Source organism: Muscardinus avellanarius (genome assembly GCF_963383645.1).
Source record: "Muscardinus avellanarius genome assembly, chromosome: 11".
Taxonomy (NCBI): domain Eukaryota; kingdom Metazoa; phylum Chordata; class Mammalia; order Rodentia; family Gliridae; genus Muscardinus; species Muscardinus avellanarius.
The window spans coordinates 67,581,859-67,600,709 of record NC_137797.1 but is presented as its reverse complement, the minus strand read 5'-3'; the positions used below and the strand labels follow the sequence as shown (position 1 = coordinate 67,600,709).

The following is an 18,851-nucleotide window of genomic DNA, read 5'->3' as shown; positions in this document are numbered from 1 at the left end:
CGCGGCTGGCTTTGAACCTGCGCGATTCTCCTGTCTCCGCCTCCCAAGCGCGGGGATTACAAGTGTGCGCCATCACACCCGGCAACAACAACAAATATTGTTTTGAACTAATTTGCAAATAATCTGTGTGGTGATATTTGGAACCATGATAATATACTATTCCCTAACAATATGTCATTTAAATTTTTAATGGTTGACGACGCTTCCCTGAATCAATATTTCATTTTGGGTGGTAGAATGGTGATTTCTTAGTTCTCTTATTTCTCCTACATTTATTATATAGAACTCTTTAGCTTTCCCATATCAATTACTGGTGAACTACAGTTCTTTCTACAAAGATCCAGTAAATGCTTTTTTCCTTTTAATTACCAATTTTCAGAGTAAGCAGTTGGTGTCATAGTCACTAATAGTCAGTGTAGCAAATTAGTTCTTTTTAACTTTTTTTTTTTTACTGCTGGGGTTTTCTCACTTCTCATTCTGTGTTCATCCATCTCTTTTCCCTTCTTTCCTCTTCCAGATCCATGGCGACTGCCGCCTCTCTGCTCACTTAAGGAACCTGAGCTTTCCAGCCGGGCCGCTAGGGGACACTGGTCGTCTCCCCACACTGGGCCGCTCTATCATACGTCTCGCCGTTCGCCAGCGGCGGTTGTCTCGCTGGTGCCGCCTCTATCCGAGGAGCCGCTCTAGGCTGTCGGGAGGCCGTCTGCAGAGCGTGCGGAAGGTCTGGCCGACGAAGTCGACTCGCCGGCCCCCGAGGCGGTTAGCGCTTCCGGGGTCGAAGGGTGCGCGGGGTTGAAAGCGGGCCGCTCCGCCCCGTCCCCCTCCCAGACCAGCAGAGGCAGCAGCCGGAGCAGCCGCAGCCTGCGCCCTCTCCCGCCCGCCCGCCCTCCGCCCGCCCGCCCGCCCTCCGCCGCCCTCCACCCGCCCCGGGGTCTCTTTCCCCCTTCCTCCTCCTCCACCCCCCCTCCTCCTCCGCCCGCCCGCGGGGCCCCCCTTGCCTTCCCGCCCGCCCCTATTGTTCCGCCCCCGGCCTCCCGCCCTTCCCCTTCCCGCCCGCTCCCCTTTTCCCCTCAGTCGTCTCGCGCCTGCAGGTAAGCTTAAAAATTTCCCCTCCGCCCCCAGCAGTAGCTCCTCTTTCCGCTCATGCTATCTTTCTTAGCGGGCTCCGGTCCTAGTCACGAGCCCCGGCCTCTCGTAGCCCCGCGTGAGCGCCTACCACCGCACTCTGCCTGGCTGGCCATTCACGCGACGCCCTGGCTCCGGCGCGGCCTAGTAGGCCTCGCGCAAGGCCTCCCCCCTCCCCCCGCCTGTTCCCGGTGGCGGCTGCGCAGGAGTCAAGGAGGGCGCGCGCGCGGTAGGGGGGGCGGCGGTGGATTTGTTGGTTGAGGGGGGTGGGGGTGGCGATGGCCGGCTTGCTGGCCGAGCGGGTGAGCGCGGCTCCCCGCGGGGGTCAGGCGCTGGCGCAGCCACACGAGGAGGCGCTGCTAGCCGGGCCCCTCCCCCTGGGTCGGAGCGCCCCCCCCCGACCGAACCGTTTATTTCCCCCCCTCTTTTCTGGTTGCGGGAAGGGGGGCTTTTTTTTTTAAGTGTAAAATGATTGGATGACCGAGGGGAGGGGGGCTGCAGAGTTAAAAGAAAGGATAGGCGGGCCCCCAGTTAACCGAGTTATTCAGGACGTTCTCTCGGGGTAACGAATTTTGAAATTACAAAATGCCTGCCGATATAAACCCAGACCGAGCTATTTATAGAGGGGTAATTGACGGCATAATTAACAGCTGGATTCCTGGGATGGGGTACACTTGTACTGACCTAGTCGGGAGGGAAATATGACAGATATTTCGGACTTAAAAATGCATACCTGTGCTTCACCTCAATAAATGACTTCAAATAGGTTTTCGCTTTTCTTGCCCTTTCGAACTTGGATTATTGTATTGGTAAAGTGCTTCCTATTACGTCTAAGTGGGGATAAGGAAACTGTCAGTTTTTACTACATCATTCAAAAAAAATTCTGATAGAGTTAACTCAATCCCTAACAAATATCCTGACACTTTTTCCTGAGTGAAAAATGTTTAATGGGATTTGGGGAGCAATTGACGATATTCTGAAAAGAGGGCAATGATGTGCTTTGGGGGGCACTTATATAATAATTTGCATGCTGAAGTCTGAGGACAGTTTACCATAAACATAAGAGTGGTGTGGTAGCTACTTAAACACTTCTAAATTATTTAAGGTATGGGCTTTATGTTACAGCAAAGTTAAAACGGTGGCTGGTTTAGTGAAAGGGGAAAAACTAGCTGTAGAAAGAAAGATCATTGATGTTGAGTTTTGAAGGGGTAGGCTTAATTATGTCATTGGAGAAATTTGACAATTTGGGAGAGTCCCTTTTTCAAGCTGTCAGAATTAGATGCTAAGAAGTCAATTGAAGACAAAAACATCCCAAACCAAAATTGTTTTCTACATTCCCCACGTATTTATTTTATTGGCACTGGGGATTGAAACCAGGGGCATTCTATCTCTGCTACATCCCCACTTCTATTTTATTTTTATTTTGAAACAGGTTCTCACTAGGTTGATAGTATTTCTTTCTGAGACTGTCCTCGTATCTGAGATTCTCTGTCTCAGCCTCCCAATTATTGGGATTACAGGCATGTGTCACTACACCAGGCTCCTAGTTCTTTTTTTTTTTTTTTTTTTTGTGGTGCTGGGGATGGAACCAAGAAGTTTTCTATCTTTGGGCTACACTCCCAGACCTATTTTCTATTTGATATGGAAACAGGGTCTCACTAAGTTGCTGAGAGCCTAAGTAGCTGAGGCTGGCTTCAAATCTGCTCAATCCTCCTGTCTCAGCCTCCCAAGCGCTGGGATTACAAGCGTGTGCCACCTGGCATGGCTTCCACTAGTTATTTTTAATGGACTCGGGCATTCTACCTCCAAGCTACATCCCCAGTCCTATTTTATTTTTATTTTGAAACAGGTTCTGGCTCAGATAAGAGCCTCACTACTTGCTGAGGCTATCCTCCAACCTGTGATCCTCCTGTCAGCCTCCTAAACACAGGGATTTACAAGCCGGCGCCACGACACCTGACTTTAAAGTTACTTTAAAGCAGAAATGTTAGGACGATTGTTTGAAAAGATGGATGGGGAAAGGACCATTCTGAGTAGATATGTTACTGTCTAAAATTAAAATTTTAGTCATACCAATTTTATTTTTTTTTTTTGGAAGGAAATTTAAGATTTTTTGTGGTACTAGGGGGGTGGAACCCAGGGGCTTTCTACCTCCGGGCTACATCCCCAGCCCTATTGTATAATTTATTTGGAAATCAGTGTCTCACTAAGTTGCTGAGAGCCTCACTAAGTAACTGAGGCTCACTTTGAACCTGTGCAATCCTCCTGTCTCAGCCTCCCAAGCATGTGTGCGACACCATGCCCAGCGAAATTTAAGATTTAGTAGACAAAAACTGTGTGAAGCCAGGGAGGCTGAGACAGGAGGATCACAGGATTGTTGCCAGTCTTAGCTGCTTAGGTCTTTTGCAACTTAGACCCTGTTTCAAAAAATAAAGAATATAAAATAGTGTTGGGGGCTTAGCTTGGAGGTAGAATTCCCCTGGTTCAATCTCCATTATCACACACAAAAAAAGAACTGAGTAGTACTAAAGGTTTATACACACGTTGGATGAGAAAAAGGGATAAAAGTATTTAATGTATAGATGCATATTCCAAAGGAATTCTCCAATGGAACCTCAGCCTTCCTGGAGACAAATCAGATAATGCATTTTTCATTGAGGTTGTTCACAAATCCTATTAAAAATTCTTACGTGTCTTAATCATGTCATTGGAGAAATTTAATCACCATTTAAAATTTGTAATGTGGACTACATCTTGATTTATCCAGAAATGGCTACTGCTAAGAAAATTGATCTGTTTCTAGTTCCTACCCAATAGAAGAAAGAAAAAGGTCATTTGCCCTCCCTATATAGTTGATTAGTTTGAGGTTTGCTCAGGTGTTTTTGAACCCTTTTGAAGCTTACTCTGCTGAAGGACAACTGGATGCAAGTTCAGCAGTTTCCTTAGGACCACTGCCAGTGGAAGGGACCTTTTCTCATCCTGAGAGTCAGCGGAAATCCTATCATTTATGAGAGCAAACTGGAAAGTCGCCTTTAATACTTTGTAACAGAACCAGAGTTGTAAATGTTACTGTGCAATTGTGCTGGGCTTGTATACAGGTCTGATAGGCTGCCTTCCCCGAGCTTGGGAGGCTGAGACAGGAGGATCCTGCAGGTTCAAAGCCAGCCTCAGCTACTTAATGAGGCTCTTAGCAACTTAGTGAGACCCTGTTTCCAAATATAAAATAGGTCTGGGAGTAGAGCCTGGAGGTAGAAAGCCCCTGGGTTCCACTCTAGCACCACACACACACACACAAAGAAAACATTGATAATGGTGAAAGGAACTTTGGGATATAATTCTGTTTTCTTCCTCTGATGATGTTGTGTTTGTATTTCAGTTTTTGGCTTTCACCCCCACCAGTGACCAAAGACTTGACCACTCAAAGTCCAGCTCCCCATATTACTGCTCGACATGGACACCGGTGTGATTGAAGGTGGATTAAATGTCACTCTCACTATTCGGCTACTTATGCATGGAAAGGTATGCACCAGCTTGGGAAATTGGGTCATAGTAACTGCTAGGGGAGGGGCCAGGAAGAGCAGACATGTATCTTGGAGCTCATCAGATTAGCACTGTGGGGCTTCTGGCTTTAGTACTGTGAACATGGTGGGAAAGTGGGCAGATTTGACTAGGAAGCGCCACTAAGCAGGAAAGGCTTACTTAGCTAGAGGTTAGAGCAAAGACAGCTCATACTTGGAAGGTAAGATTTTCCTAACGGATGTTGATCTAGGTTGTAAAAGGTAGTTTTTCCAAACAATTTTGGGGAAGCTTAAGAGGAAGTAAAGGTTTTTCTTTTTGTATTAAGAAATAATTTACATTAAATACAGAGGTAGTATTTAATTATGCCCTGTGATTGTTGGTGGGTTTTTTTTTTCTTGGTACTGGGAATGGAACCCAGGGGCCATCTACTTCCAAGCTACACCCCCAGCCCTATTTTTTAAAATCCTTTAATTATGTTATTTTTGTGGTACTGGGGAAGGAACCCAGGGGCATTGTACTTTTGTGCTATACCCCTAGCCCTAATTTTCAACCTTTTTATTTTTTGTTTTTTATTTTTTTTTGCGGGTTTGGGGATGGAACCAAGGGGCATTTGACCTCCGAGCTACACTCCCTGCCCTAGGTTTTATTCTTTATTTTGAAACAGGGTCTAAGTTGCAGAGCACCTCACTAAGTAGCTGAAGCTGTCCGTGAACCAGGATTCTCTGGTCTCAACTTTAGCCTCCCAGGGAATGCCCGCCACCACGCTCATCTTTGTTTTTTTTTTGTTTGTTTTTTGTTTTTTTTTTTTTTTTTTGGTGGTACTGGGGTTCCTGGAAGCCCTTCTAAACCTCCGGGATACACTCCCATGGGCTATACTCCCAGACCTATTTTTTAACTTTTTTATGTGGAAACAGGGTCTCTTAAGCCAGCGAGGCTGGCTCCAAACCAGCGTGATCCTCCTGTCTCTGCCTTCCAAGCACGGGGATTACAAGGGTGCAGGGATTACAAGCATGCACCACCACTCCAGGCCTGTTCTTTATTTTGAAACAGGGCCTCACTAAGTAGCTGAGTCTGGCCTTGAACCTGTGATCTTCCTGTTTTTGCCTTCCAAGTACTGGGATTACAAACCTGCTTCACCACGCCCAGCTTTTTATTTTAACAGGGTCTTGCTGGGCTGAGACAATTCCAGCATTTGGGAGGCTGAGACAGGAGGATTGCGGTTAGAGGACAGCCTCAGCTACTTAGTGAGGCCCTTTGCAACTCATTGAGAGCCTGTTTCAAAATTAAAGAATAAATTAAAAAAATTAGGGCTGGCCAGGCATGGTGGTGCACACTTGTAATTCCAGCATTCAGGAGGCTGAGACCGGAGGATCGCGGTTTGGGGGCAACCTCAGCTACTTAGTGAGGCCCTCTGCAATTGAGTGAGACCCTGTTTCAAAATAAAGAATAAAATATAGGGCAGGGGGTGTGTAGGTAAGGAGGTCGAATGGCCCTGGGTTCCATCCCCATACCAAAAAAAATAATGAATACTACCTTCAAGAATTTGTATTCTTTATTTTGAAACAGTCTCATTGAGTTGCAAAGGGCATCACTAATTAGCTGAGGCTGTCCTTGAACCAAGATCTCGTCTCAGCCTCCCTCCTGAATGCTGGGATTGCAAGCATGCGCCACCATGCCCAGTTTACATTTTCTTTTATTGACAGTAATTTTCTTTATTGTAGGAAGTTGGCAGTATCATCGGAAAGGTAAGGCAGTTTCACTTCAACTCTAAATATTTGGTCAGTCTGGGTTAAATAGCAATTGGAGCTCATGACAGACTTTTCCTCTTACAGAAAGGAGAATCAGTTAAGAAGATGCGGGAGGAGGTAAGTTGTGAGGGACTTTTGGATTAACTTTGGGAATTTTAAAACAAGTGAAAGTTTTGTTTATGTGATTATAGGGGAAAGCCTATATTTTTTTGACTTGCCTATTTGTTGTGATGGTGGTCTGGTGCTCAAATCAAGGACCTCATTGGTGGGAGGTTAATAATACTATTGAGCCATATCCCTGGCCCTGGCTTGGCAATATTTTCTTTTTGTACCGGGGATTGAAATTGAGGGCATTCTTCCTCCTAGCTATACCCCTAGCCCTATGTTGTTTTTTTTTTATTTTCAGACATAAAGGCAGAGGTTTATTAAGGAAAATACTCTTTTTTTTTTTTTTGGTAGTACTGGGGTTCCTGGAAGCCCTTCTACCTCCGGGCTACACTCCAAGACCTATTTTATACTTTTTTTTATGTGGAAACAGGGTCTCTTAAGCCAGTGCGATCCTCCTGTCTCCGCCTCCCAAGTGCGGGGATTACAAGCGTGCGCCACCACGCCTGGCGAGGAAAATACTCTTTATTTTAAAATAAGTTGCAGAGGACCTCACTAAGTAGCTTGAGGTTGGCCATGAACCTGTGATCCTACTGTTTCAGCCTCCCAAGTACTGGGATTAAAAACATGCACCACTATGCTGGGTTTTGGCTCAAGAATTTGTCCTGACAAAAAGTATGCTGGAAGCCAGATGTGGTGGCAGTACGCTCCTAATCCCAGTATGTGGGAGGCTGAGACACAGGATCGCAGATTCTAAAATAGCTTAGAAAATGAGGCCCTGTTCCCAAATAAATTTTTGGCTGGAGGTATAACTTGGTAAATCCCTACTGCCCCCCAAAATATTCTTAAGTAGTATCCTGGGAAATCTATAGTCTTCTGACTAGTCTGTTATTATTTATTTTTATTTTTTGTGGTACTGGGGATGGAACCCAGGGGCATTCTACCTCCGAGCTACAACCCCAGCCCTAATTTTTATTCTTTATTTTGAAACAGGGTCTCACTAAGGGCCTCACTAAGTAGCTGAGGCTGGCCTTGAACCTTTTCTCAGCCTCCCAAGTACTGAGATTACAAGCTTGCCCGTCACTATCCCCGGCCTATTTTTTATATATTTTGAAACAGGGTCTCACTAAGTTGCAGAGGGCATCACTAAGTAGCTGAGGCTGGCTGTGAACCCGTATCCTCCTGTCTCAGCCTCCCAAGTACTGGGATTACAAGCATGAGCCACCACGCCCGACTTCCCTAGCCCTATTTTATTCTTTTATTTTGAAACTTAGAGTCACTGAGTTTTTTTGAAGCTAGCTGTGAACCTGTGATACTCCTGTTTCAGCCTGCTGAATTGGGATTAGAAGCATATGTCATCACGCCCAGCTTCAGATTTAACATACTTTATTTTGTGGTTCTGGGGATTGAACTCGGGCATTCTACCTCCAAGCTATATTCCCCAGTCAGTCCTTTTATTTTTTACCCCCACCTGCCCTACTCTAGGGTCCAGGCAGAAGAGTCTGGGACACCACATTTCCTAGGGTGCCTGGTGCGGCCTTGAGCTGTACTTCTCCCTCAGCAGAGGGGAGGCTGCAGGAAAGCTGGGTCTAAACAGTTAAAGGGAGTGGATGTTGGAACTGGAGGTTCTGAACTAATAGAAGAGGAGGGGAGTAAAAAGGCACTCAATGAAAAAGGGTTGCTGAGAGTCTTTCATTACTTTCTCAGGTTCTTGAACCTGTGATTTTTCTATCAGCCTCCCAAGAACTGGGAATACAGGCGTGCGCCATCACGGTTGGCTCTCAGAATTCACTTAAGACTTGAGGTGTAGCTGTTGTAATATTTGAACACAAACATGGTGTAGTGTTTGAAAGGGTTTTCTTTTTGTGTGGTACTAATGCTTGAACCCAAGGGCCTTCTACATCTGGGCTATACCCCTACCTCTATTTTTCATTTGGAAACAGAGTCTCACTAAGTTACTGAGGCTGGCTAAGAACCTTGAGATTTTTGTATCTCAGCCTCCCAAGTACTGGGATTACAGTCATGTGTCACTACACCTGGCTATGAGCTGACATTTTCAAAGTAGTCTGTGCTTCTTCCCCGTGTTATTTAAGAGGGGCCATGCATCCTATACATGTTCAGATCTTTTTTGTCAAACTACTTTTGTTTCTTTTTCTTATCTAGAGTGGTGCACGTATTAACATCTCAGAAGGGAATTGTCCTGAAAGAATTATCACATTGGCGGGACCCACTAATGCCATCTTCAAAGCCTTTGCTATGATCATTGACAAACTGGAAGAGGTTTGTTACTTTTCCCACTCCCTTGTGATTCTTGTTTTTTGAAACAGAATCTCTGTATGTTACCCAGACTGGTCTTGAAATCCTAGGTTCAAGCTATCTACCTGTATAAGCTCCCCCAGTTGGTGGGATTATATGTGTGTACTGTACACCCAGCTAAATAAATGTATGTGTGTGCACGTGCACACATGCATTCATATTTGTGTGTGGTACTGGGATCCAAATCCAGGACCTCAAGCCTGACACCCAGTGCTGTACCACTGTGCTACAACCTAGCCTTTTTCATTTCTTGGCCAAAAATTTTAAGGGTATGCCATTTTGTTTCTTTGAATTGTATATCCTAGTTTACAATTGAGTGAAGTAAACGTGTTTTTGTTAGGAGCTGAACACATATGTATTTCATATTTTCTAACACTGGATGCTGTTACATGAAAATGTCTGTATACTAGTAATGTCAAAATTATACTAAAGGATAGCCCTAAGATATTAGAAGCAAAATAATCTTAATAGCTTTTGTTAAATGGAAGGTTCCCCACCACCACCACCAATCTTCAAAGGCTAAAAAACCATAGTCCTGTCATGTGTTCAGCTCCCTCCTCCTTCCCCTTCTAATGCAGTTAATTGTGCAATTGATACCACAGGCAGAGTAGTGCTTCTTGGTTGGTGGTACTTAATGGTGCCTGAAATCTTATCCTTGCCCAGATCAGCCCGCCCCCCCCAAACTGTGGCTCAAACCCTGGGGTCTTCTACATGCTAGTCAAATGCTATAACACTGAGCTACATCGCTCATCTTTTTACCAAGAGGACCCTGTTCAGAAATTTTGTCTTAAAAACATGTAGAAGCTGAGTGTGATGGTACATACCAGTACTTGGGAGGCTGAGATAGGATTGCAAGTTCAAGGCCAGTCTCAGCAACACATTACCCTGTTGTTTCAAATGAAAAGGACTGAGGATACAGCTTGGAGGTAAAATGATCTGGGTTCAGTCCCAGCACCAAAAGAAATAGCCTTTTTGGATATGTACTGTTCTGTAGCGCAATAAAACATCCTCAGCTTTAGTTGCTAAGTTTTCTTTTTTGTGGTACTGGGGATTGAATCCCTGGGGCTTTCTACCTCACAGCTATACCCCTAGCCCTATTTTTACTTGTTTTGAAACAGGGTCTCACTAAGTTGCTGAGGTTGGCTTTGAACCTGCAATCTTCCTGTCTCAGCCTCACAAGTAGTGGGTTGTAAGATACCTGGCCAGCTTCTAATGTTTAGGCATTTTCCAGGTTTCACTATTATAGGGAGATAAGGCTGGTGAGTTCTTGTGTGTGTGGTACTGGGGATTGAATCCAAGTGCATTCAGCCTCTGAGCTAACTTTCAGCCCTATTTTATTTATTTTTGCAATACTGGGTTTTTGAAGGGGGTTTCTGGGGGTAGAACCCATAGGCATTCAACTTGCAAGCTACACCCGCTGCCGTATTTTTTATTCTTTTTTTTTTTTTTTTTGGTACTGGGGATGGAACCCAGGGGCTTTTCTACTTCGGGCTATATTCCCAGACCTATTTTATACCTTTATTTGCAAACAGGGTCTCACTAAGTGGCTGAGAGCCTCACTAAGTAGTCAAGGCTGGCTTCGAACCTGTGAGATCCTCCTGTCTCAGCCTCCCAAGCATTGGGATTATAAGCATGTGTCACCACACTTGGATTTATTCTTTATTTTGAAACAGGGTCTCACTAAGTTGCGGAGGGCCTCACTGAGTAGCTGAGGCTGTTTGTGAACCGTGATCCTCTGGATTCAGCCTCCCGAATGCTGGAATTACAAGCATGTGCCACCATGGCCGGCTTTGTTTTATGTTTTGTGTGTGTGTATGTGTGTTGTGATATATAGCCCCACCCTATTTTATTTTTTTTTATCTTTTTTTGTCATATTGAAGATTGAACCCAGGAGCATTCTACCTCTGAGCTATACCTCCAGCCCTATTTTTTATTTTGAAATAGTCTTACTACATGCGTTGGGCCTAAATAGCTGAAGCTGGTATCGAACCTGTGATACTCCTGTGTCAGCTTCCCAAGTACAGGGATTACAAGGATGTGCCGCCGCCACGCCCAGCTATTTTTAAATTTTGAAACAAAGGTCCTCACTAGTAGCTGAGGCTGTGCACAAACCTCAATCCTTCTGTTTCAGCCTCCCAAATGCTGGGATTACAAGTGTGCGCCACCATTCCTGGCCGATTTTTTTATATTCTTAATTTGAAACGGGGTCTTTTAAGTTGTAGAAGGCTGTACTAAGTAGCTGGGGCTGTTAGCAAACCCATGAGATTCTCCTGTCTCAGCTTCCCAAGTACTGAGATTATAAGGGTGCACTAACTTTCATTTTTGTTTTAGAACAGAATTAAGTTACCTTTTTGGTTTCTAAACTGCTATCCCTTTGTCTCTGCCTCCCAAGTACTGAAATTATGGGTGTGGACCACCATGCCAGCCTTGAGAATCTTCAGAAGACTAATCTTAACCAGGTTGAAACTTTCTGTAGTACTGGGAATGGAACCCAGGGGCATTCTATCTTTGAGCTATATCACTCAGCTCAATTTTAAAATTTATTTTGGAACAGGGTCTCACTGAGATGCAGGAGCCTCACTAAGTAGCTGAGGCTATCTGAACCGCAATCTTCCCGTCTCGGCCTTTCAAATGCTGGGATTACAAGCAAGTACCACCATGCCCATCTGATTTTTATTTTTTATTTTTGGTATTGGGGCTCAAGCCCAGGATTATTATGCCCATTTTAAGCATGCACTGTACCACTGACCAACACTCCTAACACTCAGCATAGCTTTTGTATTTCATAGTTTTTTGTTGTTACGGCAGAGTTGAATCCAGAGATATTTTACCTCCAAGCTAAAACCCCACTCTACCCCCCCCTTTTTTTTGTGGTCCTGGGGATGGAACCCAGCCTCGTTATACCGCCAAATGACACCTCCAGCTCTATTTTTAAATCTTTTTATATTTGAAACAGGATCTCACTGAGTTACGAAGGTGCCTTGCTAAGTAGCTGAGGCTCTCTGAGAACTGCAATCCTCTGGTCTCAGTGTCCCGAATACTGGGATTAGAAACTTGCCCCGCCATGCTCAGCTCCCCACCCCTTTTTAATTTTGACAGGGATCTATGCTAAGTTGCAGAGGTTGGCCTCAAACCAGGCATTCTCCTGTTTCTGCTACCCAAGTTCTTGATTTATAGGCATGCATACTGTGCTCTCCTGCTGCTTGTGTGTGTGTGTGGGGGGGGAGGGATGGGGATTGAAACCAGGGTAATTCTACCACCAAGGTACACCCCCAACTCTCCTTTATTATCACTATTTTTACTTTTGCAGTACTGGGGATTGAACCCAGAGGCATTCTGCCTCTGAGATACACATCTAGCATTCTTTGTTTTGTTTTGTTTTTGTTTTTGCAGTACTAGGGGTAGAACATGAGCATTCTAACCCTGAGCTACTCTCAGTTCATGTGTGTGTGGGTGGGGGTACTGGGATGGAACCCAGGGTCATTGTATCTCTGAGCTACACCCCCAGCCCTAATTTTTTAGTCTTTTTATATTTTGAAAGAGGGTCTCACCAAGTTGCGAAGAGCCTCGCAAAGTAATTGAGATTGTCTGTGAACCATGATACTCTAGTCTCTGCCTCTCGAATGCTGGGATTATAAGCATGTACCACTACTCCCAGCTCCCTAGTCCCATTTTTATTCTTTATTTAAATTTTTTTTATGTATTTGCAGTATTGGGAATGGAACCTAGGGGCATTCTACCACTGAGCTACACTCCTACTCCTGTTTTTATTGTTTATTTATTTTTTGCGATACCGGGGATTAGACCCAGGGGCATTCTACCTCGGAGCTACGCCCCTAGGCTGGGTGTACCCTTTTTTTTGAAATAGGGTACACTAAGTTGCAAAGGATCTAAGTAGCTGAGGCTGTCTAAGAACCTTGATTCTCCTGTCTTAGCCTCCCAAATGCTGGGATTACAAGTGTGGGCTACCATACCCAGCAGGTTTTTTTTTTTTTTTTTTTTTGGCGTTATTTGGAGTAAAACCCAGGAACTTTCTACCTCTGTGTTATACTCCCAGGCCTATTTTATACTTTATTTAGAAACAGGGTTTCACTAAGTTGCTGAGAGCCTCACTAAGAAGCTGAGGTTGGCTTTGAACACAATCCTCCTGTCTCGGCCTCCCAAATACTGAGATTATAAGCATGCGACACCACACCCGGGCTGACTCTTATTTTTATTTTTGGCAGTACTGGGGATGGATCCAAGGGTCATCCTACCTCTGAACAACATCCTTAGCCCTATTTTTTTAGTCTTTTTTTTTGTGTGTGTGTGGTGGTACTGGGGTTCCTGGAAACCCTTCTACCTCCAGGCTACACTCCCAGACCTATTTTTTATACTTTTTTTATTGGAAACAGGGTCTCCTAAACCAGCGCGGCTGGCTTTGAACCTGCGCGATCCTCCTATCTCCCTTCCCAAGCGTGGGGATTACAAGCCTGCGCCACCACGCCCGGCTTAGTCTTTTTGTTTTTGAAACAGGATCTTACTGCATTGCAAGGGGCCTCACTAAGTAGCTGAGGCTGTCTGTGAACCGCCATCCTCCTGTATCAGCTTCCCAAATGCTGGGATTACAAGCTTGTGCCACCATGCCCGGGTCTTATTTCTATTTTTAAAATATTCTCTCGCTGACTCACTACTTGCTGAGGCTATTCTCTTTTTTTGCAGGTCTGGGGATGAAACCCAGAGGCATTTGACATCTGTGCTACACCCCCTGCCCAATTTTTTTATTCTTTATTTTGAAACAGGGTCTCACTGAGTTGCAAAGGGCCTCACTAAGTAGCTGAGGCTATCTGCAAATGATGATCCTCTGGTCTCAACCTCCCAAATGCTGGGATTACAAGCATGCGGCACCACGCCCAGCTGCTGACGCTATTCTTGATCCTGATCCTGTGATCCTCCTGTCAGCCTCCAAGTGCCGGGATTATAGACATGTGCCACGTCTGGCCTCTGAAACAAGGTCTCACTAAGTTGCAACCAGCCTCACTAACTAGCTGAGCCTGGCTGAGAACCTGAAATCATATCTCAGCCTCGCAAGTAGTGGGGTAACAAGCATGTGATAAAATGCCCGGCTAATTTATGGGTTTAAGCTTTTCTTTTCCCGGTATGAGGGATTGAACCCAGTGGCATTTTACCTCCAAGGTATAACCCCCCAGCCCTACTTTTTATTCTTTATTTTGAAACATGGTCTCACTGAGTTGCAAAGAACCTCACTAAGTAGCTGAGGCTGTCTGAACGGCAATCATCTAGTCTTAGCCTCCCGAATGCTGAGATTTCAAGTGTGCCCACCACGGCTAGCTTGAGTTTTAACTTTTATTTATTTATTTATTTATTTTGGTGGTGTTACTGGATATGGGACCCAGGTGCTTTGCTACCTCTGGGCTATACTCCCAGACCTATTTTATACTTTATTTGGAAATAGGGTCTCACTAAGTTGCTGAGAGCCTCACTAGGGTAGCTAAGGCTGGCTTTGTACCTGTGCGATCCTTCTGTGTCAGGTTCCCAAGCGCTGGGATTACAAGCATGTGCCACCATGCCCTGGCTGGGTTTTAACTTTTTTTTTTTTTTTTTTTTTTTGTGGTTCTGGGGTTCCTGGAAACCCTTCTACCTCCGGGCTACACTCCCAGACCCATTTTTATATTTTTATTTGGAAACAGGGTCTCTTAAGCCAGAGAGGCTAGCTTCGAACCTGTGTGATCCTCCTGTGGGGATTACAAGCGTGCGCCACCATGCCCAGCTAGGTCTTATTTATTTTTGCTGGTCTGGGGGTGGAATCCAAGGGCATTCGATCTCTGAGCTACACCCCCTGCCCTATTTTTTATTCTTTATTTTGAAACCAGGTCTCACTGAGTTGTAAAGGGCCTCACTAAGTAGCAGAGGCTGTACGTGAACTGCGATCCTCCAGTCTCAGCCTCCCAGATGCTGGGATTACAAGCATGCACCACCATGACCAACTGCCAATTGGTTTTAAATTAAAAAAAAAAAATTTTTTTTTTTTAGCTAGGTGTGGTGGCGCATGCTTTTAATCCCAGCATTTGGAAGGCTGAGACAGGATTGTGGTTTTCAGATAGCCTCAGCTACTACTTAGTGAGGCCCTGTGCAACTCAGTGAAAGCCTGTTTCAAAATAAAGGATATAAAAAATACATGGCTGGGGGTATAGCTCCGTGGTAGAAAGTACCTGGGTTCCATCTCTGGTACCGCAAAAAAATTTTTTTTTTTTGGTAATGGAGCCTGTCTGCCTCTTGAGCTACAATGCTTGCCTTTTTTTTTTTTTTTTTTTTTTTTTTTGCGGGTCTGGAGATGAAACCCAGGGGCATTTGACCTCCGAGCTGCCCTATTTTTTTTTTTTTAATTCTTTATTTTGAAACTGGGTCTCACTGAGTTGCAAAGGGCTCACTAAGTAGCTGAGACTGTCCGCGAACCGCGATCCTCCAGTCTCAGCCTCCCAAATGCTGGGATTACAAGCATGCGCCACCATGCCCGGCTTTGTTCTTTATTTTGAAATGCTTTCACTAAGTTGTGGAAGGCCTCACTAAGTAGCTGAGGCTGGCTGCAAACATGTGGTCCTCCTATCTCAACCCCCAAATACTATGATTTGTTAATTACAATGCTTAGCTTGCTATGCTTAAAAAGCTAAATTAAATTGGGTTTGGTGGTATATTCCTGTAAATCCAGCAACTGGTACAGGAGGATCAGAAGTTTGAAGCCAGCCTGGATAATTAAACACTTTCTCAAAATTAAAAAATGACAGTTCAGTGCTCTGCAGATACCTGTAAGCCCAGTATTTGGGAGGCTAAGGCAGGAGGATGTCAGGTTCAAGGCTAACTTGGGCAGATTAATGAGACCCTGTATCAAAATAAAAAACATTGGAGGTGTAGCTCACTGACAGAGTATTCCTGGATCAATCTACTAGGATATGCATACATATATACACATACATGCATAAAGGGGTTGGGATAGTTTTCTTTAGTAGAGCACCTCTAGGTTCAATCCTTTGTACCACAACAAAGCATAATCTGTATATATATTTGTGTTGTTCTGACCATTTTTTTCCTTTTTGTAGGACATTAGCAGCTCTATGACTAATAGTACAGCTGCCAGTAGACCCCCAGTCACCCTGAGGCTGGTGGTCCCTGCTAGTCAATGTGGTTCTCTCATTGGAAAAGGTGGTTGCAAGATCAAGGAAATACGAGAGGTTGGTTACTTTTGTGCTTCTTTTAGATATTAATTTTTCCAAGTAAGGCTCCTTTAGATCTTGGTATCAGTAGAAAATATTCACATTGATGAGATGAAGACTTACTAAAGCAACAGTCAGTACAGGCCTATACTGATCACATTGGGCATAAAAATATTAATAATTTTCTTAACAATTTATATAGTTTTCTTGTATTTTCCAGTCCTGAGGATTGATTGAATCCAGGTTTTCATACATGCTTGGCTACATTCACTAGCTCTTTCCTTTTTTTGGGGGGGGGGGTTGGGATGAAAGCCAGGGGCATTCTACCTCCGAGCTACACCCCCTGCCCTATTTTTTATTCTTTATTTTGAAACCGGGTCTCACTGAGTTGCAGAGGGCCTCACTAATTAGCTGAGACTGTCTGTGAACCGTAATCTTCTAGTCTCAGCCTCCCCAATGCTGGGAATACAAGCATGCACCACCACACCTGGCTTAGCTCTTTCCTTTTTTGATCTGGGGGTCTTGCTCTTTTGCCTGGGCTGGACTCCAACTCCTTCCTGGACTCAATTGATCTTGGATTGCTGGTGTGTGGTTTTATTTATTTACTTTTTTGCTGTACTAGGGATCAAAAACCAGGTTAGCCCTGCTGTTGACCTGAATCCCCAGCCAGGCTGACCTCAAACTTGTGATCCTCTTGCCTCAGACTACTTAGTCATTGGGATTCCAGGCATGTCGTACCACATCTGGAAATTAAGGTGGTTTTGTTTTTTTATTTTTCTTTTGTTGGGTGTTTTTTTGTTTTTTTGCGGGTCTTGGGGATGGCACCCCGGGACATTCGACCTAAGAGCTATACCCCCTGCCCCATTTTTTATTCTTTATTTTGAAACCGGGTCTCACTAAGTAGCTGAGGCTGTCTGTGAACCATGATCCTCCGGTTTCAGCCTCCCGAATGCTGGGATTACATGTGTGCGCCACCACGCCTGGCTTTTTGTTGGTTTTTAAGTAGTACTGCGGGCTGAGAACCAGGCTGTACCCCCAGTCTTTTTTTTTTTTTTTTTTCCAGTACTGGGAATGGAATCTGTGGGTATTCTACTTCCAAGCTATACTTTGCAGCTTTATTTTTGGTTCTTTATTTTGAAACGGGGTCTCACTGAGTTGCAAAGAGCCTCACTAAGTAGCTGAGTCTGTCCATCTCAGCCTCCCAAATGCTGGGATTAACAAGTGTGTGCCTCCACGCCTGGCCTATTTTTCTTATTCTTTATTTTGAAAGAGGGTCTTACTGAGTTGCAGAGTGCCTCACTAAGTAGGCATTCTACGTCCAATTTACTTTCACATCACTGTACCTTCAAGCTATATCCCCAGTCCTAGTTTTTTTCTTTTACTTTGTTATTTTCTATCTTTTGGTACTCTGGATGGAACCCAGGGATACGTATTCTACTTCCAAGCTATATCCCTGACCCTGTTTTACATTCTTTATTTGAAATGTTGTCTTACTGACAATGATTCAATGAGGCTGTCTGTGAACTGTGATCCTCCTATCTCAGCCACGTCTGGCTCTAGTCTTTTTGTTTTTCTATATATATTTATTTATTATTTGCAGGTCTGGGAATGGAACTCAGGGACATTTGACCTCTGAGCTATACCTCCTGACCCATTTTTTTTTTTTTAAACAGGGTCTCTCTAAGTTGTGGGGGTCCTCCCTAAGTAGCTGAGGTTGTCCACAAACCACGATCCTCTTGTCTCAGCCTCCTGCATGCTGGGATTTACAAGCGTGTGCCACCATGTCTGGCTAGTCTTTTTATTTTTGCAGTTGTCTCGCTGAGTTTCAAAGGGCCTCCCTAAGTAGCTGGGGCGAACCGAGATTGATGATCCTTCCTTCTCTACCTCCCAGGTGCTGGGATTATAAGTGTGTACCACCACTCCCAGCTTCCACAGCCCTATTTTTTTGTTCTTTATTTTGAAACAGGCTCTCACTGAGTTGCAAAGGGCTTCACTAAGTAGCTGAGGTTGTCTGCGAACCTTGATCCTCCTGTCTCAGCCTCTCAAATGCTGGGTGTATGCTACCATGCCTGGCTTTCAGCCCTATTTTATATTTATTTTGAAACAGGTCTCACTGAGTTGCAAAGGGACTCACTAAGTAGCTGAGGCTGTCCTCGAACCTCAGTCTTCCTGTATCAGCCTTCTAAATGTTGAGATTATAAGCGCGCCCTACCACGCCCAGCTAGGGTTTTAACTCTTAAATTTTTTTTTGGTACTGAAGATTGAACTCGGGTGTTCTCCCTCCAAATTACACTCCCAGCTCCATTTAATTTTCTTTTTTTATTTTGAAACATCTCCCACTAATGCTGAGGCTGTCTTACTGTTTCACCCTCCCAAGTACTGTGGATGGAACCCAGGGGCCTTTTACCTCCATGTAAAACCCCTAGCCCTATTTTTTATTCTTTAATTTTTTATTTTTTGGTGGTACTGGGGGTGGAACCCAGAGGCTTTCTACCTCCGGGCTATACTCCCAGACCTTTTTTATATTTTATTTGGAAACAGGGTCTCACTAGGTTGCTGATAGCCTCACTAAGTAGCTGAGGCTGGCTTCGAACCCGTGCGATCCTCCTGTCTCAGCCTCCCAAGCGCGGGGATTACAAGCGTACGCCACCACACCTGGCTTTTTATTCTTTATTTTGAACAAACGTCTCATTATGTTGTGGAGGCCTCACTAAGTAGCTGAGGCTGTTTATTAACCCTGATCTCTGGTCTCAGCCTCCTATGTACTGGCATTTAGTGTGCCCTACCATGCCTGGCTCTATTAAAAAAAAAATTTTTTTATGGTATT

At 44.6% G+C, this 18,851-nt stretch overlaps 1 protein-coding gene across 18 annotated transcripts in view; it reads left to right on the top strand.

Moving 5' to 3' along the window:
* Nucleotides 1-4,575: 4,575 nt before the first annotated feature.
* The window catches only part of PCBP2 (poly(rC) binding protein 2), a gene marked incomplete at both ends in the record, with an annotated part of 39,484 nt that continues 25,208 nt past the window's right edge, over nucleotides 4,576-18,851 (top strand). For all 18 annotated transcript variants that reach the window (XM_080706587.1, XM_080706584.1, XM_080706586.1 and 15 more), the window contains 5 exons: nucleotides 4,576-4,644; nucleotides 6,366-6,389; nucleotides 6,477-6,509; nucleotides 8,661-8,777; nucleotides 15,911-16,042. In XM_080706587.1, coding sequence (XP_080562713.1) covers nucleotides 4,576-4,644; nucleotides 6,366-6,389; nucleotides 6,477-6,509; nucleotides 8,661-8,777; nucleotides 15,911-16,042 — 375 coding nt within the window. The remainder of the gene's footprint in view (nucleotides 4,645-6,365; nucleotides 6,390-6,476; nucleotides 6,510-8,660; nucleotides 8,778-15,910; nucleotides 16,043-18,851) is intronic.